Raw genomic sequence first — 27,501 nt, 5'->3', positions numbered from 1 at the left:
GTAGGAAATCATATCTACACTGCAGTGTAAATGGCGGCTGTCCATCGTCAAATTCCAACTGACTTGTTCTTCCTTATATAACTTTTTGAGAGAAGTATTTTATATTTTAATAGATTTCGGAGAAACTTTTAAGCGCAAAATATTTAAATTTCTATGAGAAGTTTATTACCTGTGTGTCGACCTGCAGGATCGGCAAATTTGGTTTTCCAAATTCAATAAGTGAAGTTCTGTCAAGGTTTTTGACTTCGGGCAACACCATGCCAAAACCCGGGTAGGAAATCATATGTACACTGCAGTGCAAATGGCGGCTGTCCATCGTCAAATTCCAATTGACTTGTTCTTCCTTATATAACTTTTTGAGAGAGGTATTTTATATTTTAATAGATTTCGGAAAAACTTTTAAGTGCAAAATATTTAAATTTCTATGAGAAGTTTATTACCTGTGTGTCGACCTGCAGGATCGACAAATTTGGATTTCCAAATTCAATAAGTGAAGTTCCGTCAAGGTTTTCGACTTCAGGCAACACCATGTCAATACCCGGGTAGGAAATTATATCTATACTGCAGTGCAAATGGCGGCTGTCCATCGTCAAATTCCAAATGACTTGATGTAGTCCTGATTGGCTCATTGTTCCAATCAACACAACGATCATCAACACAAAAACCGTATAATACAATTTATACATATTGTATTAGTTGTTAGAAATCCTTCGAAACAGGAAAAATTAGAAAAAACGGTTCGGAGAAATATGTTGTTTTACACTGAAATGGTGCGGAGATACAAATGTAATATTAACATCAATAATAACAGTTACGATATAAACAAGCCGTTTTTAATACATATGTACCTATATTTAGAGTATTTGCCAGCATATAAATAAGTATATAATATGTTTTGAAATAACATATGTGTTACTTTTTCTTTTTTGAGTGCCGTAATCGTTAGACTTATCTTCTAAGATTAATTTCCAACCCATAAATTGTATGAAAAAAATTGTGTTTTATTTTATAAAATATTATTTTACACCAATTCCTTATAACTATAGGTATATTGTAGGAAAATGTATTTATTATTTTATCGGTTGAGCCCTGCATTAATTCACTTTCAAAATAATTGTAATTTTTCAGTTTTTTTACACGTGTATTGTTCAAATAATAACATGTTTTCATATGAAACTAAAAAAAAATGAGAAGCTTCTCTAAAAAAGATTCTATCAATTTAAAAAAAAATATTATGCTTCTAGTACACATTTTATAAAAGCGATACCAAAAGATCTGATTTAGCTTTACTGATTTATTCTATAAAATTATAAATATATATTTTATGATGAATATACTTGATACTTATATGCACAAGTGTAATTTCATAAAATGCTTATATGCGATAATGCAATTTTTTTTGCGCGACCCCCTCCCTCATTTTTTTCCAATAACTAAAAATAATAATTCATGCATAATTGTCTGAAATCGGGTGAAACTGTTTTTTCAAAAGATATTAGTTTTTAGCCATAGAATTAAAATTTTTGGGACTTCACATTGCACTTAAGAAATATTGTAAGCATTTCAAAAATGTCCTTATTTTGTCAATTACGTATATTAATGACTACGAACTGTCTGTTTATAAGTGAAAAATATTGTTAAAGTCTCCAAATACATTATAACTATTATTTTAATAAAGTTTCTTTTTTACAGTCTGAAATTGTTTTCTACTGTACTCACTTACAACTTGTAGCACTAACTGTTAATTTTACAATTCGTGTATTAAAAAAACAAGTTCTTAATACTTGTACATTTAATGGCAATTTACTTACTGTTACTTAATTTGAATAATTATTAATTAAATGAATGTTCTCAGAAATAGCCAAGGAACCAAATGTCTATTTGAAACATGAAAAAATGAGTCATAGTGTACACGTCATTATATGACCTTTTTTACACCGTCTGGTGTAGATAAATAATTGTACCTACTACAACTTTGTGTTCAAATCTAAGGAGTTATTACGAAAATTAAAAATGTTATTGTCATTATCGATGGTTATTAGTAAAATAAAAACTTTAATAATCCTATCATATAATATACTACTTGAATTTCAAATGTATTAATTTCGTACATTATAAATAAGGTGTTAAACTTAAAGATTAAATATATAAAATGGGTTATCAGCAATGTTGAATATGTTATAATCATTTTAAATAGACTTAGTTAGGAAATGAAATCCTCTTTTAGGGACTTAAAGCTATAAAGGTGTGCAAAGTACACCAAGTAGGTCAGTACAGTGGGGTCAATGCGTAATGGATCAAAGCATGGTGGGTACGTAGATATCAAGACAGATAACCAATATTTGGTTTAAGGGAAGACCCAAATTTTGAATTACTGAAATTAAAAAAAATTACATATTAGGCTATAATTAATCTATAAATATATATATATATATATATATATATATATATATATATCAGAAATGTTTAAGAGTTTATAATTATTTTGAATAGACTTCTTAAAGATCTAAAAGTCTAAAAAATAAGTAGAAAAAATACGTGATTAAGTATTGTTTTTGTACATAAGACAAAAAAAATATTAAGGTTACATAGTATTTAAAAACAACAACTTGTTTTTTATCATTCGTAGGCTGTAGCCAAGATTATTAATTCTAAAATTTCAACCTATATTGAAATAACAATATACATATACAGGGTGATCCAACTAACGTAAGACACTCATTTTCTCTGAAAGTATAAATATTTTGCGAATTTTTTTTTTCCTAAAATTTTAGGTACATATTTAGCTACATTTTTCAATATTTAGAAAAATTTTATCTTCAACCCTTATACGTTAAATAAGTACGAACCTCGTTTTTTCAAATGGGAACATATGTTTTAAATTCCATAAATATAAAGACAAAAAATCTAATAAAATGTTAGCGTTTGAATTTTTAATTTTCATCCATTTGTTCGCTGTTTATGACTTTGTAAAGATTTGAATTTTTGTCTATATTTCTTAATAATTTCATTCGATTCGACAAAGACAAGTAGTTTTATTACGACGGTCATCACATCAAATATAATAATAATTTGATGTTAACGCATTCCGTATCATAATCAGATATAATAAATAACCACACATTATTAGACGAAAGGTAGACTGTTACGGATAACGGACTTTACACTTTAACCTAATCTAGCTGGAGCTAGTCATTAGCTGGTTATCTCGGATAACAATCTAGTATCTAAACTATGCATCAGTTACCACGGAATAATCGAGTGACCAGTACCCATAATATATTTTATTATTTGTACATAACCTCTGTCGCTAACAAATTTTAACTTCACAGTTCACACATTTTCCATTAGTGAAATGAGAAATTACAAACTTAATTAAAAAATGTTAGTAAATTTACATTTTACTTTATAGTAAATACGATAGCATGCTCATTGTAGTTAAGTCATAACTCGTTATTTTATAGTTTTTGAAATATTTGCATAAATATATCAATTGATAATATTTGCTCTCGACTTTATTTTGACGTTACATTCTTGGACACACCATTAATTTAATAGGTAAGTGTATTAAAGTTTAATAGATAATTTAATACAATACGAATTCAATTAGCTTTTTTATTTTAGGTTGAATGCTTTTTTCCGAAAATCTTTTATCATTTAAAAATCAATGTTATCATGTCAGAAATATCTATGGCGTTGAGAATAGGCTATACCAATTACTATGGAAATGTCTTTTCAATTGGACCCAAGACTGAAGACCTTACAATTTTAAATCAAGGTGTAAATTATACATATAAAGCATTAATTTAATAGGTAAGTTTATTAGAGTTTAATGGGTAATTTAATTCAATACGATTTCAATTAGCTTTTTTAATTTAGGTTGAATGCTTTTTTACTGAAAATATTTCATCTTTTAAAAACCAATGTTATCATGTAAAATTGGTTTTGAGTATGACATATCAATTGCTATGGAAATGTCTTTCCAATCGGACCTAAGACCTTACAATTATATATCAAGGTGTAAATTATAAGTATAAAACATTTATTTCTAATGTGACATTTTTTCATGTGAATGTATAATATCAACACTAAGCAATTTGAATGAAAAGTGTGTTGTGTTAACTTAAAATAATTATTAATGCATGTATTTGTGTATGTGGGTTGATAATACTCATATACCCGTTTCATTTATTTTTAAAAATATCAGTAATTAATGTATGAATTTCATACTACTACATACAAGGAATCGCTTCTTGATTATACCAATATTTATAATAATATGTAAGTATATTATTTTTATTTGATTAAACTTATCTAAGGTAGTTCAAATGTCTGCTTTCAGTTTAGTTATTTCTTACAATGATATAACCCATATATTGTGTGTCTGACATACATTACGGATATTTTATCATAAAGTTTTAGCTATAACTGACACAGGTATTTGGCTATCAAAGTTAAATTTTATATCAAATTTATTAATATACAATAATTCTCTCTTTTAAAAAGTAGTAATTCTATTAATTTGTATTTAATGAATTCAGTAAATCAAGTAAATTATTTTTTTGAACTTGCCTAAGATAATTCTTATAGTTAATTTTATTTATTGAATTTTGATTTTGTTAGATTTGTTTAATTACCAACGATTGTTAAAAGAAAAAAATTTAAATCAGTATTATAGAAGTTGAACAATTTCAAATGTATAGATATTGTTTTTGTTTAATATTTTTGATTGAATATTTTCAAAATAGTAACATTTGTAATTTTTAAATTTATTGTTGTATTAATAATTAGTTTATGAATATTTTATTAGTTAAATACTTATGTTATCAGACAAAAGATTATTATTGTTCTTTAAATGTTATACTATTCTATATATTTGTCGTTGAAATTTATCAACACAATTGTTTGACTATGTGTTATCAATGTTCAAATTTTGTAAAATACACAGTAAAAATTAATAAAAATTGTTTTTAACTCTTTAAAGTAGGAAAATTGTCGCATACGCATTACAGCAAATATTCTTTTAACCATTATTTGCATCATTAAAGGTAAACAAATTTTATTTTTAACAACTATGCATTATAAGTTAGTATAATTGATTTTATAATTATTTGTGTTCATACATAAATATAGTATACATGTATGTATGTGTATAAAATCGGACAAACTTGTCGCGTACAAATTCCATAAAATTTAAATCCTTAATAATGTGTTTTATTTCAGAATAATTGTTAAATTTAGATACTACAATTTAGCTAAGTCTATTTTTGATTTAATATTGCCACTTTTACATAATATTAGTAAAACGTACCCGTTATAATAGTTTAATAATGTCAATACTTTAATTTGTATAGTAAACAAGGAAATATCAAATAATGGTTTTCTTTTTAAACAACTAAAATCTATTAAGCTTTTAATTTTCTAGATATTAAATAGTGAAGAAAATAATAAAAATAAGAAAATACTGACTATACATAAAATCAAAATAGCAGATTCAACTGTAAAAGAATTAACTTTTCAATTTGAAATTTTTGAAACAGACATATTTTATTATAAAGGCTTTAGAATCACTATTATTATAACATTATACACCTTATAAGTTATAATAATAATTAGTAAGTACTAATAAAAAGATAAGAACATATAAACTATTTAATTTAATAGTTATTAATAAAATAAAAAAGACAAGTTCTGATAATTTAATGTTTGCGTGACACAAACCCTAACTTTATTTCTGAAGTTTGAGTATCACTGTGTGATTTTGTGTAATTGAGTCACAAACTATTGATCCATATTTTTATTAACGGGATCTTAATAAGAAATAACTTGACTTAAAAAAAAATGAAATATCAATGATGTTGAAAAATTTACCGTTACAGAAAAATCAAATCTTTTTTACCAACAGGATGAGGAAAACAGAAAAAAAGTAAAAGTACTTTGAATCACAGTTTGGAACTACCGGCTTAAATTAAGTTGATAATTAATACAATTTCAAACTTAACTGTGATTTTGTTGTAGGTTCCTAATACACTGTTTACAAAAACATCTAGTCTTTAGACAACTTAATCATTTAAACACAGTCCATCAAAAAATATATACATCACACATTATTCTAACATAAGATCAGAAAAAAAATTAAATAAAAAAAAAACAAGATTCGAATACTGTTACTTAACAAATATATATTTTTTTAGTTCATAGTTTTTACAAGTAATTAACAAAAAATAATATTATTTTATAAAATTAAAAAAAAACTTTATATAGAACATAACACATTATTCTAACAACAGATCAGAAAAAAAATGATTTAAAAAAAAAAAAAACAAGATTTCATAATACACTCTTTAGGCATTATGATTGCTTTGGTCAGCTATTATATATTATATTTTTATTATATCAATATTATTATATAAATTATATAATGGCCTTTGCTGCCGAGGGTAATAATAATAAAAAAAAATATATTTGTATTCAAAACTTGTTTTTTTTTTCTAATCTATTGTTAGAATAATGTGTTATGTAAGTATATCGAAATTGTTCGCAACTAAATGAGGAATAAATTAAAAATATTTTATACTCCTAAAAAAAATATTTTAGAGTACTATTAAGTAGTATTAAGGGTGTATATATATATCAATGTTTTCACAATTTTTACATTCTAAGGCTTAAATTAGTTGGATAGTAGTTATTTTGTAAAAAAAAAAAATAAATACCGGTTTATTCCTCTTTTTCTAATGATGATTTTGTATACAACCAACATTTTGTTTAAAACTGATATTTATACCTTAAAAAAATTAAAAACTAAAAAAAAAAATCTTTTAAAAATTGATACCTACAAAATGATTTATTTTATAAAGACCACATAATGGCACCTTAAAATTGCAAACAGTAATTTGCTTTGTATCTATTTTTTTTTTGCATTAGGTAAACAAAAGTCGGAGGAAAAAAATTATAAGAGTATTACACGTCAGTACAATATGTAATTTTTTGTATAAAATAGTTTAAACAATAATAACAATAATGAAGTAAATGTCTGGTGTTATTTCTGAATTAGAAAAAAACATTTTTTTCTTTAGTGTCTTTAATCTCAGCTTCAGTGTACATTATTCATTGAATTTTTAAATTCCTCAATGGATACTTAACGTTAATATTTTTAAGTGTAAATATAAATCTTATACTTTTCACCCCAATCAATGCACGTTTTTCATCATTATGTTGTTACATTATTGTAAACGATTTTTTTTTTAATTAATTTAAAACTGCATTCAAGTTATTTTTGAAAATAACACACATTTTATTATTATTTTTTCTACATACCATAATGGTCAATTTATCGTTAGCAAACATTTAATTTGATTTATAAACATTTTTGGATTTAGCGGATATGCTTCATAAGGAGTCAAACGGTCAGTATATATGTTTTGAATATATACACTAAAAAATTGTATACCTGTTAAGTGTAATTTTTCTTCTTCTTAATATTGTTGTTGGACACGAGCTTGATATTTTATTTCTAGAATGTCTTAATGGCTAGTAAATTGTGTGCAATTTTAAAAGTATCTACTTTAAAATAACCTAGTGTTCTGATAACTCTGAATGTTTGTAGAAGACAGAAGTGTAGAAGAAAAAGCAAAAAAGATGGGCCAAATATGTGCGAAATGTTTAAAGAAGTGTGCAAATAAAGGCGAAGATGCTGTGTGTTGCATACCTTATTTTTGTTGTATTGTATGTAGTTTCCGTGACTCAAAACCATTGAACACCTAGGTAGGCTATTCCTTATTTAAAATGTTTCTAATTAAAAAAAAACTTATATAATTACTATTGTAGTTCACTGTGGTAATTATTAAAATAAAGTAACTTTTTTCCGATAAAGGAATATAACAAATTTGATGTAATACGTTCAGATTTATAAAAACAAAAGCACATATTTAATGCGCCATTAGAAATTAGATGTTAAATAATTGATTTAGCTGAAAGAGTTTAACGCAAATCTTTATTATACTAAATTTTCCAAAATAATTTATACATTACTTGTGAATAACATATTTTAAAAGGAAATTTATTTAATGTATCATATGAATATACACAATTCCTTTCGATTCCCATACAATCGTTTATCAAATTGTGTATAAAATGTATTAAAACCAAAAATAATGTATTTCACTTAACCGTAATTAACTATTACTATTTAGAAATGTTTTGCCTTTTTGTTAATTACACATTTTAATTATTATTGACTGAAAATCACACATTTGTTTACTCATTTTTGTGTATTGAAGACAGTAATATTATTACTGGAAACATTTTTACAACAAAAAATTAAGTAAAAATATAGCTATAAATTCGTGTTTGACAAAACTATTATGTTTTAGAGGAACTCGTCAAAAATTAATATTACTTATGTTACATAAGTTATGTAAATAGGTATAGTTGATTTAACCAAATTGTCAGTTAACCATTTTAATTTCCCATACTAATTTTAAAATTCTTAAGATTAAATTTATAATTTATTTTATCATTTAGATTTCTATAATCATGTTTTAAAACTGCAACTCATCCGATTCTTACACCATGTCACACTGTCAACCTGCTGAGCAGTTCACTTTAATAAACATTCTATTATTATTATCTATCAGTTGTCAAGCAAAGGAGTGTGGTTGTTTCATAACGTTTTTCAGTGTCTAAAACATTATCCAACAAAAACTGTAACCATGTTAACGAATGCGCATATATTATATGAAACAAAATTCAAATCTATAACATGTGAAAAAAAATATACAGCTACAATTAAAATAGGTAGTAAAATCGTCAAACCAGTTGAGCAAAGACAGAAATATACATTTTATTATAAAACTAATATTCTAATTTCTTATACAAGTGTAAAAATAAATTATAACAAATAAAAAATACAATTTAAACAATTAATATTGTACAGAATAGAGAACAAAATATAATTCAAAAACAAATGTTAAATATTATGTAAAAAAAAAAACATATATATAACATATATGTTTTATATGTAAGAAAAATCAATCAAAAAACGAAAACATGGTAAATAATAAACTTTGCGAATTAAATGTATACAAAAATCAAAAAATTATTACTAAAATTTAATATTTAGTAAACAAAGCAATAAACGAAAAAAACAATAGTTTTAAGGTAAAATTGAACTGAAAAAGTAGGATAATAGTAAAACAAAGCGTACAACAAAAGCTAAACATAACAATTAACAACGAACCCGTATAAGTTCGTCAGGGGTACAGTCCATGAGCTGATTTATGGAAAACTTGATCTGAAAAAATAGTAACAGTGAAACATAGAGCGTGTACAACAAAAGCTAAACATGACAATTAACAACGGACCCGTATAAGTTCGTCAGGGGTACAGTCCATGGGCTCTGCGTCCGTCGATTCCCAGTCCATGGGCTCCGCGTCCGTCGATTCCCAGTCCATGGGCTCCGCGTCTGTTGTCGATAGTTCCCAGCTCGTGGGTTTATCAACATGACGCCAGTCCATTGGCTCGTGGTTTGAAGTCCCGGAAATTAGGCCAGCCAAAGCTGGCGGTGTATTAAAGAGCCATTTCATTACGGACTCCTGTTCCATCCTCAGTACGTCCCACTGGGAACGGCCAGGAATCGACCGAAACGGCGAGGAATGCTCTTCAGGCATCGCGTAAAACATACTTGGGGAAAAAATTACTGGTGTGTGTAGAAAATTGTAGAAAATTGTGCGTAATTGAAACGGTGGCGGGCAAGTGAAAAGTAAACGTATTCAAACGTCGAGGGTAGCTAGACAACGGCAGAGAAAACTAGCCTTGACGACCAAAAATACATAATTACTTGGATTATTATTTATTACCGTCTTTTAATAGAACGGTTACTATGATGATTGAAATAACCTTTTGTTTTTTTTAAATAGTTTATTCAATTTAAATTAATATATATTTTATACTTCAAAAATCTGTATTTAAGGGGCAATTTGAGTTGAAAATTTAGAAGATAATACTATAAGATGCAATGTTCAACAAATGACTGAATTTTTAAATCTCATTCTAGCCTAATTGATTGTTGTCCTCATCTGTTGGTAAAGTTTGTCCGTTCAGTATGCTTAAGTCGCCTGTTAAATGATATTATAAATAACTGGGCGACATTGTCTTTTTGAATAATATAAATATAAAACGCTGCCTTTTTTTTTTTTGTAATTACTGATATACAGGGTGATCCAACTAACGTAAGACACTCATTTTCTCGGAAAATATGAATATTTTGAAAAAACATTTTTTCCTATTCTTTTAGGTATAAGTTTTACTACATTTTTCAATGCTTCGAAAATTTTTATTTTCATCCCTTATACGATAAAAAGGGTCTAAGTTCACGTTTTCAAATGGCAACATATGTTTTTAATTCCATAAATTTGTAGGCAAAAAATTTAAAAATATGTTATCGTTTGAATTATTAATTTTTATCCATCTAGTCGTTAGCTATGACTTTGTAAAGATATTACATTTTCTCTTAAATATTGTTATATTTCTTTGGTTTTCCAAAGACCGGGAGCCAATAAAATACGTATTTATGATCGCATTGTCCGATAGATGAGTACACAGATAACCAAACACAATAAAATGTTTTGTGATATTTTGTTTGACCAGCGTTTCATATTTATAGATTACCGACTTTTCTAACACACCGTCATGACAGGTAGGTTGACAGACCTATATTGACAGCAGCTAACGAATGGCTATTTAACCACAACAATCAAAAACCGTGGTACAAGTAGGTTGATAACTGCTGCTATGATGATAATACAAAATATTATTATCATTAGTTATCATATTTTTCTACTATCTATGTTCTACATTCAGCAAGTAACAGCACAGTACAACAGATCATTATTATGCTATTTGAAAATTATAATTTTTAGTTTTTATAGGTAGTAAACAATAGCTTTAAAATTTGGCTTACAATCTCATAAGTGCATACATTGAATGGACACGCGTCGCGAAGCGTTACTATTATTTGTTTAGTTATGTTCAATTTATTCAAAATATGTTCTGTGCTCAAATAATTGTTTTAAACAATTTACACTAAATAAGGAATTTTGGATTTAATTTGCTTACTATTTTAATTCTACAGTAAATATTTAAAATGTTGCTTATTTTACATTTATAACTAACTTTTTTTTATTATATAAACAACTTTATTAATAAAAAATAATGCAATAAAGTGGACTGTGTTTAAATGATTAAGTTGTCTAAAGACTAGATGTTTTTGTAAACAGTGTATTAGGAACCTACAACAAAATCACAGTTAAGTTTGAAATTGTATTAATTATCAACTTAATTTAAGCCGGTAGTTCCAAACTGTGATTCAAAGTACTTTTACTTTTTTTCTGTTTTCCTCATCCTGTTGGTAAAAAAGATTTGATTTTTCTGTAACGGTAAATTTTTCAACATCATTGATATTTCATTTTTTTTTAAGTCAAGTTATTTCTTATTAAGATCCCGTTAATAAAAATATGGATCAATAGTTTGTGACTCAATTACACAAAATCACACAGTGATACTCAAACTTCAGAAATAAAGTTAGGGTTTGTGTCACGCAAACATTAAATTATCAGAACTTGTCTTTTTTATTTTATTAATAACTATTAAATTAAATAGTTTATATGTTCTTATCTTTTTATTAGTACTTACTAATTATTATTATAACTTATAAGGTGTATAATGTTATAATAATAGTGATTCTAAAGCCTTTATAATAAAATATGTCTGTTTCAAAAATTTCAAATTGAAAAGTTAATTCTTTTACAGTTGAATCTGCTATTTTGATTTTATGTATAGTCAGTATTTTCTTATTTTTATTATTTTCTTCACTATTTAATATCTAGAAAATTAAAAGCTTAATAGATTTTAGTTGTTTAAAAAGAAAACCATTATTTGATATTTCCTTGTTTACTATACAAATTAAAGTATTGACATTATTAAACTATTATAACGGGTACGTTTTACTAATATTATGTAAAAGTGGCAATATTAAATCAAAAATAGACTTAGCTAAATTGTAGTATCTAAATTTAACAATTATTCTGAAATAAAACACATTATTAAGGATTTAAATTTTATGGAATTTGTACGCGACAAGTTTGTCCGATTTTATACACATACATACATGTATACTATATTTATGTATGAACACAAATAATTATAAAATCAATTATACTAACTTATAATGCATAGTTGTTAAAAATAAAATTTGTTTACCTTTAATGATGCAAATAATGGTTAAAAGAATATTTGCTGTAATGCGTATGCGACAATTTTCCTACTTTAAAGAGTTAAAAACAATTTTTATTAATTTTTACTGTGTATTTTACAAAATTTGAACATTGATAACACATAGTCAAACAATTGTGTTGATAAATTTCAACGACAAATATATAAAATAGTATAACATTTAAAGAACAATAATAATCTTTTGTCTGATAACATAAGTATTTAACTAATAAAATATTCATAAACTAATTATTAATACAACAATAAATTTAAAAATTACAAATGTTACTATTTTGAAAATATTCAATCAAAAATATTAAACAAAAACAATATCTATACATTTGAAATTGTTCAACTTCTATTATACTGATTTAAATTTTTTTCTTTTAACAATCGTTGGTAATTAAACAAATCTAACAAAATCAAAATTCAATAAATAAAATTAACTATAAGAATTATCTTAGGCAAGTTCAAAAAAATAATTTACTTGATTTACTGAATTCATTAAATACAAATTAATAGAATTACTACTTTTTAAAAGAGAGAATTATTGTATATTAATAAATTTGATATAAAATTTAACTTTGATAGCCAAATACCTGTGTCAGTTATAGCTAAAACTTTATGATAAAATATCCGTAATGTATGTCAGACACACAATATATGGGTTATATCATTGTAAGAAATAACTAAACTGAAAGCAGACATTTGAACTACCTTAGATAAGTTTAATCAAATAAAAATAATATACTTACATATTATTATAAATATTGGTATAATCAAGAAGCGATTCCTTGTATGTAGTAGTATGAAATTCATACATTAATTACTGATATTTTTAAAAATAAATGAAACGGGTATATGAGTATTATCAACCCACATACACAAATACATGCATTAATAATTATTTTAAGTTAACACAACACACTTTTCATTCAAATTGCTTAGTGTTGATATTATACATTCACATGAAAAAATGTCACATTAGAAATAAATGTTTTATACTTATAATTTACACCTTGATATATAATTGTAAGGTCTTAGGTCCGATTGGAAAGACATTTCCATAGCAATTGATATGTCATACTCAAAACCAATTTTACATGATAACATTGGTTTTTAAAAGATGAAATATTTTCAGTAAAAAAGCATTCAACCTAAATTAAAAAAGCTAATTGAAATCGTATTGAATTAAATTACCCATTAAACTCTAATAAACTTACCTATTAAATTAATGCTTTATATGTATAATTTACACCTTGATTTAAAATTGTAAGGTCTTCAGTCTTGGGTCCAATTGAAAAGACATTTCCATAGTAATTGGTATAGCCTATTCTCAACGCCATAGATATTTCTGACATGATAACATTGATTTTTAAATGATAAAAGATTTTCGGAAAAAAGCATTCAACCTAAAATAAAAAAGCTAATTGAATTCGTATTGTATTAAATTATCTATTAAACTTTAATACACTTACCTATTAAATTAATGGTGTGTCCAAGAATGTAACGTCAAAATAAAGTCGAGAGCAAATATTATCAATTAATATATTTAAAAAATTATAAAATAACGAGTTATGACATAACTACAATAAGCATGCTATCATATTTACTATAAAGTAAAATGTAAATTTACTAACATTTTTTAATTAAGTTTGCAATTCCTCATTTCACTAATGTAAACGTGTGAACTTCGAAGTCGAAATTTGTTAGCGATGAGGTTATGTACAAATAATAAATATAATGCGATTTTGTACAAATAATAAAATATATTATGGGTACTGGTCACTCGATTATTCCGTGGTAACTGATACATAGGTTAGATACTAGATTGTTATCCGAGATAACCAGCTAATGACTAGCTCCAGCTAGATTAGGTTAAAGTGTAAAGTCCGTTATCCGTAACAGTCTACCTTTCGTCTAATAATGTATGGTTATTTATTATATCTGATTATGATACGGAATGCGTTAACATCAAATTATTATTATATTTGATGTGATGACCGTCGTAATAAAACTACTTGTCTTTGTCGAATCGAATGAAATTATTAAGAAGTATAGACAAAAATTCAAATCTTTACAAAGTCATAAACAGCGAACAAATGGATGAAAATTAAAAATTCAAACGCTAACATTTTTTTAGATTTTTTGTCTTTATATTTATGGAATTTAAAACATATGTTCCCATTTGAAAAAACGAGGTTCGTACTTATTTAACGTATAAGGGTTGAAGATAAAATTTTTCTAAATATTGAAAAATGTAGCTAAATATGTACCTAAAATTTTAGGAAAAAAAAAATTTGCAAAATATTCATACTTTCAGAGAAAATGAGTGTCTTACGTTAGTTGGATCACCCTGTATTTATAAATATATACTAATTATAGCTTTCAATTTTCATTAAAAACTGTCACGACGATTGACAAAATTCTTAATACGTAGGAGGTATTATGGCTCACAACATAATATAAACAATAATAGATCAAATAATAAATAAACCAAAAACAATTAAAATAGCTAATAGTAACAATATATTTATAACAAAAACAATAACAATGTCATACATTCAATAAAAAAAAGTCTGCATTGTTAAGATGGTTACATCAACTTAATTACAAAAAACATTTTTTTTGTTTTTGTTTACGTTAAATCGCTTACACATCTAATGATTGTAGTAAAATTTAATTAAAATTAAAGAGCATCGATTAAACACTAGCAGTTGCACTTACATGGCCTATCGAGTTACAATTACTCTACTTAATGCAATTTATTTACAAACTGATCAAATGAATAACGGTCAATCACATTTGTAGGGCCTATCGCCCAGTGGGCACGCATCCGTGTTGTGCGAATTGGGATTTTCGAGAAAATGATTTTAAACACACATAACATTTGTGAGCCATCTTTCCACCAGTGTGCGAGTGTTTGTGTTTTGTGCAACGACTTTAAGCAAATATCACAGCTATAAGGCTTTTCACCAGTGTGCATGCGTCTGTGGTTTGCAAGGGTCAATTTATAAGAAAAATCTTTACAGCACACATCACAATTGTAGCGTTGGCTGATGTTTTCGGTATTTTCTTTGGTCACTTCATTAGTCATATGATTGACACCATAACAAAATATTACGAAGTCTAACAATAAATAATAACGTTTTACAAAAATTATTATTTACATAATTTTATACAGCAAACCATTTATTTTTGTTTATCATATTATTGGCTAAAATGTATTTTACTTTTAATTAATATTGTGAGTGAAACTTGAAAAAAACCATAATTTGCATTATATGTTTTAAGGATATACTAAAAAAAAAGGGGAGTCAATTTCTAGGTTACTATATTGTGCGAATAAACCAACTTCCCCCTGTCCTAATATTCTCTATCCTCACTATGCAGGATTTTTTTGTCAGTTGCTTCTCTTCTTCATAATTGAAAGCAATCATAAAACTATCACTGATTATTTAAAAGTATATAAATTGATAGACTGCGGAAAAGACGTAACCTACTTAAATAATACAATTCTATTTTCTTCTTTTTGTTTCATTGAACCTACATCGATTGCAGGAATACCGTTGTGTGATGTTGTAATATGATGTTTCAATCCCTCTTTAGACGTAAACGACTCTAATCACAAATCGCATTTCTCTTCCACCAAGCTGTTTGTTACTTGCATGACCTGTCCAATGGTGTCGTTTTTTCTACTTGTAATAACAATTCAAAACAATATTATTCAATTACATCAATTTAGTGTTCAATATTAGTTCTGTTGATCAAATGTTTTTTTCAAATTTTATATATTATTTAAAAATTAATTAAGATACTCTGAAAATTGGAAATTTAACAATTTTTTTTTTTTACCCAGAATACTAATACAATTACATTTAGATGAAAATATGATCAAACTCGATAGTGTTATTATTTTACTCTAGAAAATGTGGTAACAACAACTCTATCTGATAACACTATCAGCCTATCATTGTTGGTATGAACGCTTACCTAGTAATCTAAACTGACAAAAAGGTGCAGACAAATTCAAATGACGCCGTCTCGTTGTGACTTACTCGTTTAGCCAGTATGTCATCTAAAGCCAATAATTGTTAGTCCTTACAACATAAAATATACAGTATATATTTTTAAATTATCTAGAACATATTGATATTAGTTTTAGATATATCTTACCGTTAAAGAGGGTAGGAACAGCATTATCCGTTAACCTGTTTTTATGATTAACATTCAGGAACATTTTGTCTTCAAAATGATTCTGACATATTATCTGAACATCTTCAACGATGACGTTTTTGCCAGCCAATTCGGGGACACAATTATTAATCCACATTGCACGTCTAGAACCAAAAAAAAATTATATCAGTGCAAAATACACATCATAAAGCATTTCTCCAGTATGGATACGTTTGTGTACTACAAGGTAAGATTTTGTACGAGTAGTAAAGTACTTGACGCATACGTCACATTTGTACAGTTCTACTGCAATAGGCACTCGTTCGTTATTTGTGAGTGAAGTCTTGCATACATATACACGAGTATTGTGGACATAAATTAAATGACAGACTATTTGCCTTACGGCAAAAAACATTTTTTCACACTAACCGCATTGATATTTGTCCGAATGTTCATAGGTTTTTGTTAGATGATTAATTACATCAATTATAATCGCTTCATTGGTAATTTCATTTACACTAGAACAAACATAACAGTACAAATTAAATTAATAATTACTAAGATACATTTTAATATTGTTTTCAATTTTTTACATAATAATATTATATTTTCTTTTAAATTTAGTAAGTATGATTAATATACACAACCTAGAAAGGCAAGGTATTTATATTAGACAAAACATAGTACAAGTGGTAGTAGTTTGATCAAAATTATATTCATTTCAGTTTTAACATAATAATATGTGATAATAAGAGTTAAATCTACTTTTCATAATAAAAAAAAAAGTTTTGGATGAAAAAATTAACCATTTAGATATTTAATTACTTAGAGGAGATATAATTACATTTCCTAGTTAATGCAGGACGAATTACGTTTTTATGTTCTAAACTTAAATAATGTAAGCATAGTTTTATTTTTAATCTAACAAAGGGTAAGACAATGTGTTCATAAGATTTATATAAATGGCGGTTGCTGATTCATATACACTATATTGATGAAGTTGACATCTTTCTATTAAATTATTATTATTTTCTAAGCCCACCCTGTCATTTTACATTAGGAATATACACTCCACAAAATACAACTGGTCTGCTCAGCTATAAATATCATACATCTCCAAAAACAACTTGATTTTTTCCTAACAACAAGCAAAATTGTCATGTTTAAGTTTATACAAAACGCCGTTTTGAGTAGGAATCATACTTTGCCGTTATCTCATCAAAAAGCCTATTTTTTTTTTAATTACCACAACCCTTGCAACAATCATTTACTACATCTATTTCGGTATTAAATTCAAAAATATTAAATTAAAATTATAGTAACTTGCAAATGTAATGTCTAGCTCAGATGACATCAGCTATTAATTTAAAGAAAAAGTAAGTCTAATAAGAAGTGGTTATTTGAACTTGAATGATGGTATCGCTTAACATGTAAAACATACTGCTATGTAACATGCCGTTTGCCACAACACATGTTTTGATTATTTAATTTTTAATTTTTTTTTTAACAAAAAAAATTTAACTGAACAAGTTACCACGACGGGGGCCTAATAGTGTCTTGTAATGATGAAATACTGACAACGCTAGGACACATAATTTCTGGATAATACAAAATATTTGGGTTTTGAAACAGAATTTTAAGACCTTCTTGTTCAAGAAGCTACACTGTACATTTTAGAAAAGTCAAGCCAGTCTCAATTGAATTTAAAAAATGTATTGATTGTAAATATTTCACTTGGTAAGTGTGTTCAGCATATCATTTTCTTTCTGTATATGTATTGTGTTCTCATAGAAATATTCAACTGTTCCTTCTATTTCAATTGGTGCCTCATTTTTCATTTCATCATCACTAAAAAAACAAGACACATTAAAAAATTGATCTGAATTACTATATTATGAAGAAACTACAAATAATAATGTCTTAATTGAATCAACAAAATGTTAAAACTGTAAATACTTTACATGGTAACTTCTGAGCTCAAAAGAACATTTCCGTCTACTATAAACATCATGGGCTCATCACAATCGTATGTTTCATCCATTTCAATTGGCGCCGCATTTTTCACTTCATCGATACTAAAACATTGAAACATAATTTAATTATAAAAACTGGGAGGTAAATCCTTGGTAATAAATTATGTTCTATTTTAGGGTGTAACAAAATATTGTAGTCCTAATAGTCATCAGATTTTGAAAAAATATAATAATAAATTTAATAACTCCTATTTGTCGTTACAATGATACAATAATGTAATAAAAGAACTAAAAGGCATCATTATACGTAAAAAAATGTAGGTATACTTTGTTAAAATCATTTCACTTTTTTGAGATGGTTCTTAACAACTACGCTTTTGGTACTGTTCGTCACCGCGTTTCACAAGAGAACATCCCGCCTAGCAAATAGAATTGCAAGACCAAATGTCAAGCTAGCGACAGTGACTGATAACACACTGAACGAATTACCCGTTCTGCCATTAGCCTCCTCAAAAACTAATAATTTGGCAAACATTTTACAAAAATTATCAATGCTGTATGCGGATACATTGGCACGTGGATATATCTTACAAACAACACAAACGAGCAAAATGAACTATATAAATATGACCCTAATAACCCTTTATAACCCTAATAAAGATTGGGTTGCAAATAACCCAACCTAAACGATTGGTTGTAAATCCAAATTGAGATCGCCGCCCAGAATGACATTATCGGCATGACGTAATAACGTTGCTAGGCGAGTTCTTTGAACAAACACATTTAGCTTTGGCCAATAAGATATTTAACATAAATCATAAAAAATTGATGTATTAACGACAAAGTCAGGAACAAATGTACTTTACCGGGCACCTTTTTTTTTTCTTCAGAAAATGTTTGTATACGACTTTTACAATATTTAAAAGAGGAGCTGCAATTCCAAGTGGCAAACTGGGGTAACCTCCAAGTCATAACCGATTATGAAACTGCGTTACGAAATGCAGTCAGAAGGGTAATATCAGAGGCTCAGTTAATGGGTTGCTGGTTTCACTATAATCAGGTTAGCCCACTAAACAAATTAAAATAAAATATTATCAAAATTAAAAAAAATTCTATTTTACAGAGCATAATACGGTTTATACAAACCAATAATCTCGTTAACCAGGTTCGGAACAATATGAATATGGCAATAGTTCTGAGAATGGTAATTTTGTTTTATCTAAAAAAATTAATAATAATAAAATACACTAATAATAATATACAACCAACAGATCATGGCATTACCTCATTTACCCGCAAGGAGACAGGCTGGGTTCCCAGATGATTTTAATATAACCGATGGGTACAGGGCAATAATTGAATTGGCGAGAAATTTAAATCCAGTGGTTAAATCTAAGTTGTAATAACAGCGAATCGTTATATAAAATGAAAAAGGGCTCAACAATATCAGACAACAATTTTTTACAAAAGTTATTATTTCCCGGATTCATGCATTAAAAGTTTAAACATTAAAATCCGAACATTCATATTGGCTTAATTTTTTTTTTTCATGCAATGAAAGCTGTATAGACTGACGGTGGATTCGACCGAAAACATCATTTAACGAGACGATACGCTGTTATTTTATCCCAACAATAAAATTACTTTTTTGAAAATATTAATAACTTGTTCATTATAATACAATAATACATTACTTTGTTGGATTTTTGTTAATAAATAAAGATTTTATATATTTATCTAATTTCTTAATTTTGCGCCAGGGCGTGGCCTCCCTTGCTACGGCCCTGATAATTGCTTTGAAGTTTACTTTTTTGTTTACCTTGAAAAACCCAATTGTGAGTTTTGGTCCATTGTGTATTCACTAGAATGTGTGATCACGCTTTTTTTCGATTTTTGGCTCATATCTAGACATAGAATAGAATATTTATTATGATGATTACCTATGTTACTTAAAATAATGTGTCGTATATGGTATTAACTCGATACGCTCAAATTGACACTACGTAATACCTTTTAAAAATAGTTATACCAGGATTCTTTAAAGTTAATTAAAGCCAATGCCCAGAACACCTAAACCTTTCAATACTATACTTCAGCTAGACGAACTAACTCACACTAAATAATAATTTACCAGAACACCTAATACGGTTTTTAATCGTTATTAAGGCCTATTTCTAATTATACCTAGTGCCAGATAAGGCCGGATTTCTGTAAATATAGAACTTAGGGAATAAGGCCTATTTGCAATTTTGATCACTAAAAAAGGTTGTCTTAGTATACGCTATTTAGAATTAACTTAAAACTAAAAGGTGATTGTAAAAGGTTTACGATTATACTTTGACAATAAGTATAATAGCATAAAACACAGGTAAATACAAAACGTTCTCCCCCTAGTTAATGCTAAGCAGAGAGTTCTTCCCCGGGCCAAGCCCAAGAGAGTCCTTATGACGTCACAATTTGTATGGCTTTAAATAATAGAATTAAATATAATTTTCGTCGTATAAACATTTTAACTGTTTGCCATTTGGCCTAGATACATTGCTTAGTTTCATAATTGTATTATAATAATAATAATAATACTATTTTCCATCGCTCCTACTACAAATGTAATCCAAAAATATTATACTTTACCTGGTCCAGAAGTTGACATCATAATTCCTATAGTCGGAGTATTTATAATTACTATATTATATTTAAATAGTATTCAAAGTGTATAAAAATACACAGTAATGGATCGAAATACAGTTTATAACAAAACCGTTGGTTGAAAAATGATATTTTTCTTCGGTTTTTACTTTTTTAAGTACACAAATTAGTAAGCATTGAGTAATGAAAGATAAGAGAAAAACGTGAAAATGATAATATGATAACATTTCTGCGTTGTCATGGCGTCGGCGTATATTGTGCTGCCATTGCGGTATTTTCAAAAGAGCAACTAACGCTATCTATGATGTACTTTTTAACAATATATTGATTTTTATTTTTTTTAATCCAAGTTAAGGGGATTCGATACCGGACGTTTTTTCAGTCAAAACAAATCATTTTTTGTCCATCGCACAGGCCGAACCTGTTATCCGATAAGTAGTTTGAAAACAGATTTAAATCAGTCATGAAGTCCACTTGAGATTCTACGAGGCACTTTTTTCAATTTTGAATTTTAACCCTTTACAAATTTGATTTTAATAATTGAAATTTTATAAAATGTTCAAACATTTCTTGTTCATAGTAAGAAAAGATATCAAAAAAGTACCTTGTAGGATACCAAGTAAACTTCATAACGAATTCAAATCTGTTTTCAGATTACTAATCGGATCACTGGTTCAGCCTGTGCGATTTACAAAAAATGTACTATTATATTAACTAAAATGACTTTAACTCATAGACAAAATAATTTAAATTAAAAATAATACCATAAAGCTTATACAAATTAACCAGCAAATTAATTGACATGGTCAAAATTTATTTAAACCACTTTTTTCTTAAATATTGCCTATACAAAACTCCTTAAAAATGACTAAGTGTACTTTTGTTAAAAAAGTACCTTAGTAAACTAAATTTATAAAGTTAATATTATTTGTAACAATGCGCTCTTTGTTTTTTACCGTTTTAGTTTAGTGCATAATACATGAACAGGAGCTGTAAAAATTTACCATCAATGATGACATTAGCTCTTTTGAAATCCCTAACTCAATTCGAAGTTCTTTACAATTTTTGACAACTTAATTTATTATTATATGGATATGTATCTACAAAAAGACTTAAAATTGTAATTATAATTTTTTGCTCAATGTTACAAGTTTTCAAATGGACAAAATTATTGTGTAAATAAAACAAAACCATGTACTTGTTTTAATATAATTTATTGTACAAACAAAATGTTGAAATTCAGAAAAATGTACAACACAATATATTAAATGTATAATATGGACACGTTATGATACATACATATATATATGATCTACAATTTGTTAATACTTATTAATACTACATAGTAGCATTGATTAAATACACTTAATCAATGATAGTAGGTTGTATTATGATTTATGTTTAAAGTTTATCTGGAAACTGACAACCAGTGTTTGTCGGTTCGGGAATTTTTTTCTGCTAGTGTCTATAACATTAATTTGACTATCCTTTTGCACAGTTTAATCGATCCCCGGGACCGGTGGGCGGGACTTCTCGCCTGGCTGACAATGCACATTAATCAATAATCCACCAGGTACCTCCTGACGGGTTACAATGCAATACTAATATATAATAACTGTTCACCGTGCGGTACGCGCTGGGTCGTCTGGGGCTGCCGCCAGAGTAGAATCAATAATGTGCAAATAAATAACTGGCAACTGCATAATCGAGACACTGCGCTTTCTCTTATAAAAATGTCCTTTTTTTTTTTTTTTGTTATTTCATATCGTGGTAGAATTATTGGCTCTGTGCACATAACGGAACACACTGTAATGAAAAAACATGATTTTATTTTATTTGAAAAAATAACACCTAATAAGTGTTATTTTTCAAACCGAAGTACAACTGTGACTAAAAAAAAAGTCATAATTGCTATGTAAAATATTGTAATAACCACTTTTGAATGTTGTAATATTCTCAAAGTTAATATTGTTTTCTGTACGGCACTTTTATTTATGTTTTTTGTTTAAGCATGTTTATCACAAGTTGCCAAAGACCACTACAGACGTTACCATAATTCTCTTAAAAATCACCCAAATCCCCTAATAAATAATCTCACATTACCCTCAATGCCCAACAACCCACCAAAAAGACTTTTAAAAGAAAGTGGTGCAGAGACCTTCTCACTAACAATTAATTAAAAACGAAGTTAATAAGAGTGTCGTCAGTGGACGGCTTCTCTTTTCATGCTTTCAATGTCTATAATTTACCTGTGTCATCATATAAACTTATTGTACTAAAATTGTATAGATCGTATATGTAAAATAAAGGAAAAAAAAGCATGTTTATAGAATATTATACAAATGTTATATTTCATAAACAGAACAAGACGTGTTTTTTTATTAAATAAATATTAACTATCAGTTTAAAACGTTTTGATTAGAACAAAGGCTCAATTTTACAACTTTTAAATAATTCCATTAACGACATTAACGTCTGCATACTGACAAAAAGACTGTATAATGTATTGCTGTAATTATGAAAAATTGTCCATATCAGTTATACTCTCAAAATGCATGTGAATATATTAATATTAGACAACATTTATACTGTTCAGCACTTTATTGACAAAAATAAATAAATTAAAACGCTTATTAGAAATTCCTAAACTATTTTCATTATATTGTTATTACGGTAGGTACATGGGTACATACCCTTTATAAGCGTATCCACTTTAATATTAAAAATTAATTTTCAAGCACATTATCGTCATTACGTACAATACTTTTTAATGATATATTTTTTATCTGTTTACACTGGACTTCCCTTATTTACTCACTTTTAGCCCCCACAGAAAAAATAGTAAGGTTCACAAAAAAAGCATAAAAAACTTGAAATCCGTCCAATAGATACGCCAGAAAATGACTTCTACGACAGTCATTTTTTTATCAAACTTTCGTCATAACGCGGAGAAAAATAACTTTAAAAGTATTATAATTAGAAAATTTTAATATAATATGTTCACCTTGAAATTAGTAGGCATATGAAAAATGGATACGAGATACATTTTTTGTAAAATATTGCCTATCCTTTGCCCCTTAACAAATAGCGCTTTCCGTTCCCCCTAAGTATTCTGTATTATACTTCCTTACTGTGCTATTGCGGATATGTGATAATAATTTCTGTAGACCTGCGACCATTCCGTCCCCACTGTACTGGCATAGGCGTGCGCACGGGGCTCGACCGGAAATTTTGTAGGGGGCCAATTTTTTTTTTTGTATAGTTAAATTTGCGTGTACATTTTACTAAAATCCATATTGTAAAATAATATGTTCGTGAAGATCATAAGCATTTAATTTGTTGTGATTTGTGATAGTGTAATAAAACTAAAAATATTTACCGGCTACCACTAATAATAAACCAGATATTAATACTAATAATAATGAATCCATCCATTCATGGCTCGATTGGATAAAATCAAACAATTACACAAACTCATTTAATGGATTTTACTCCGTACTAAAATTATTTACTGTAATACCAGTTACAAGTTGTTCCTGCGAAAGAGTATTTTCAAAATTAACAATAGTAAAAAATAAATTGAGGAGTACCATGCTCAAAGACCGGCTAAATGATTTATTATTAATGTTTACTGAACCAGAACTAACATCTAGTGTCGACATTGACATGGTGATTGACGAATTCAAAGCTATGGAAAATAGAAGAATTTATGTATAATTCTTCATTTATAATAATAATAATACATCAGTAAATATTTTTATATGTATAATGTATTGATATACGTATATTTCATTTTTATTTTTTAATTGGTTTAATAATTAACATTTTCTTTCATTTTGGGCAATGTTTTATTTTTTTATTTTTTAACATATTTATATTTATGTTGTATGATTTTAAAATTTTGTATTTAACTTCAATAACATGCGTCTAGAAATAAAAATATGTTGTATGTACATTAACCAGTTTTTAATTTACAGTTAGAATGTATGTTTACTATTAAAATAAATGTAGGGGCACTGTCCAAGTATTGGGGCGCTAATATTGTTCAAAGCTCGACCGGAAATTGAAGTCTGCGCACGCCTATGTGTACTGGCTTTGCGTTTAATAAACGGGTTAACGGGATCAATACGGGTATTGATTTACCTGCACAGTATAATGCGATGATGGATTCTGTATGCGCCGTGACCGGCGGGTGTCCCGTGCACAGCCCACTACGAATTGGCTGCTTTAGACAAACGGTTTGTCAAAGGCCAACAAAGATTTTCACTCCTGGCTTGCACTCGAATGGGGCGAATCGACCCGAACAGTGGACAAGGGGGGTAGCTTATACAACCCCTTCGTTGAACAGCAGAAAAGAGGGCATAGTCTCACACCACTCACTTCAAAACTCTTCAGACCTTTCTGTTTTAGCTTCGGTGCGCAGCTGAGAAGGTATTGTTTTTACAATGATGTGTTTTTTTTTTTTTTTGTATCTGGACCCACGATATCTCGTAAACCGCTGAACCGATTTCTTCGTGTAGCAACTCTATAGATCAGAAATCATACCTGGAAGGTACTTTATTCGGGCCAAAAATTAAAAAAAGTCACCCCTTCCCCATCAAAATCGAGAAAAACATCTAAAATATGTACAAATTTTTCAAATTAAAATTACGATGCTCTATAACTTTTTTAAAAAAAATCGAAAAAGTTCCAAATTTATATGAGTTGTTCTTCAAACATAGTACTATCTAAAAATTGTATACAGTTGGTTTTTTTTAATATTGATTCCAATTGTTGCTATTTGAAAACAAAAAAAGTCGTGGTGCTTTTAGTGTAGCAGTGTTGTTTGTATTATTATTATTATTATTATATATATATATTTTTTAATACAGAACCATTGAGTGGTTTGAACTCAGAACCAATTGTTGATCACATGACTTCCCCTCATTAGCCATAGTTTATTTACATGTGTACATATATATAAATATAAATACTGTTTTTGTAAAATCCTCTTTACTCCTGCGGGTGGGGGGAGGGGGAGCTCACATTCCCATGTTCGGTTTCATATAATTATTACTCTCAAAAGCTCTGATATAGCTTGTCAGTTAATTTGTTAAGTTATCTTCAGTTTAATTTTTTTACCTTAAATTTTAATAATACAACTTAAAAATGATCAAAAGGAAACGTTTCTACTGCTCTGGAGAAATGGTTAATGATGATTTATTTTAGCTTCGATGCGGAGCTGAGAAGGTATTGTTTTTACAATGATGTTTTTTTGAATTTTTTTTTTTTTTTGTATCTGGACCCACGATATCTCGTTAACCGCTGAACCGATTTCTTCATGTAGCAACTCTATAGATCAGAAATCATACCTGGAAGGTACTCTATTGGACGGGCCAAAAATTAAAAAAAGTCACCCCTTCCTCATCAATATCGAGAAAAACACCTAAAAAATTTACAAATTTTTCAACTTAAAATTACAATACTCTATAACTTTTTTAAAAATAGTCGAAAATGTTCCAAATTTATATGAATTGTTCTTCAAACATAGTACTATCGATAAACATTAACAAACCAAAAAAATAGCATAAACTCTTTCCCTTAGAAGGGATAGAATTTTTTTATTTATTTCACTTTTTCAAGCAAAGTTTTAGAGATTTAGATCTGAAAATTAGACCAAAGGTAGATCTAAAATGGAACTATAACATTACAATTTTCTCAAAAATCTGTAGTCAAATTTTTTTTTTTATTAAAGAAAAACCCCAAAAATAGGGTAAATTTACACTTTGGCCGTAGTCAGTTTCTAGGTTGCTATGTGTGTGTGAATCAACAGTCAACGGGTAATGAAAATATTTTAATTATATTGTTAATTACGATATATGGGTAACTATGGCAATACATTTTTATAGACAGACGATCAACCCTTATCGTATCCACCCTGCACAAGACTAAATATTAAATTTTAAGTACATTATTGCTGGTCTCACGATATCTTCTAAACCGCTATAACTGGTTTGAACATACTATCCACATATTCGCATGGAAGCGTTTATTTAAAAGTGATATCACTTTCAGTTATAATAAAATCTGTAGACCTGTGACCTCTCCGTCCCCACTATGCTTATACTACTTTTTTCTTTCACAAAGCTTTTTAATGCGACCAGGTTAACACAAATTCAACCTCCGACCCCGTCCAATCGACTCGATATTGTCTTTTTTTTTTTTTTAGCATTGAATATGATTTTGCGACGACCAATTTGCCGAAAAGCGTCACGAAACTAAAAAATCTATGTTAATTTTTATTTCTAGGAATTTTGGAGTCCCGAGAAAAGCATTTTGCATGAAATAACCAATGATAACCAACTGAACGGCAAAGAATATTCACAGTTTCGATCAATCGTTAATCATTGCATTTCGCATTTTAGTCCGAACAATATTTATTTGGGACTTGGCAGTA

The 27,501-nt window shown here is 27.7% G+C and overlaps 1 protein-coding gene and 2 long non-coding RNA genes across 5 annotated transcripts; 1 reads left to right on the top strand and 2 right to left on the bottom strand.

The window, feature by feature from the left end:
* The first annotated feature begins 2,973 nt into the window (after positions 1 to 2,973).
* LOC126837546 (uncharacterized) lies at positions 2,974 to 4,652 on the top strand. The gene is made up of 3 exons (XR_007685544.1): positions 2,974 to 3,558; positions 3,625 to 3,813; positions 3,880 to 4,652. It is a non-coding gene; the product is annotated as an uncharacterized LOC126837546 (long non-coding RNA).
* A 7,997-nt stretch (positions 4,653 to 12,649) lies between these two features.
* Positions 12,650 to 14,309, bottom strand: LOC126837547 (uncharacterized). Its single transcript, XR_007685545.1, has 3 exons — positions 13,749 to 14,309; positions 13,494 to 13,682; positions 12,650 to 13,427 (listed from the first exon to the last, which is right to left on the bottom strand). It is a non-coding gene; the product is annotated as an uncharacterized LOC126837547 (long non-coding RNA).
* A 1,954-nt stretch (positions 14,310 to 16,263) lies between these two features.
* Positions 16,264 to 21,209, bottom strand: LOC126837557 (uncharacterized). 3 transcript variants are annotated; one of them, XM_050571495.1, is made up of 7 exons: positions 21,051 to 21,208; positions 20,239 to 20,323; positions 18,408 to 18,521; positions 18,181 to 18,294; positions 16,876 to 16,964; positions 16,447 to 16,610; positions 16,264 to 16,348 (listed from the first exon to the last, which is right to left on the bottom strand). In XM_050571495.1, the coding sequence occupies exons 1-6, from the start codon at positions 21,070 to 21,072 to the stop codon at positions 16,537 to 16,539; spliced, it is 498 nt and encodes a 165-aa protein (XP_050427452.1). In that variant the 5' UTR covers positions 21,073 to 21,208; the 3' UTR covers positions 16,264 to 16,348; positions 16,447 to 16,536. The 3 variants fall into 3 exon arrangements, with proteins under 3 accessions (XP_050427452.1, XP_050427451.1, XP_050427453.1); XM_050571494.1 differs by having other exon boundaries at positions 16,264 to 16,370; positions 21,051 to 21,207; XM_050571496.1 differs by lacking the exon at positions 16,264 to 16,348 and having other exon boundaries at positions 16,507 to 16,610; positions 16,678 to 16,964; positions 21,051 to 21,209.
* Between the last annotated feature and the right edge of the window lie 6,292 nt (positions 21,210 to 27,501).

The sequence above is a fragment of the Adelges cooleyi genome, unplaced genomic scaffold (assembly GCF_023614345.1).
Source record: "Adelges cooleyi isolate 19-005CV unplaced genomic scaffold, UGA_ACOO_1.1 ACOO_flye_CR_arks_rails_tigmint_CR_PRNA_250, whole genome shotgun sequence".
In the NCBI taxonomy this organism is placed as follows: domain Eukaryota; kingdom Metazoa; phylum Arthropoda; class Insecta; order Hemiptera; family Adelgidae; genus Adelges; species Adelges cooleyi.
The sequence above is the reverse complement of the archived record's forward strand: the minus strand, read 5'-3'. Positions and strand labels throughout refer to the sequence as shown.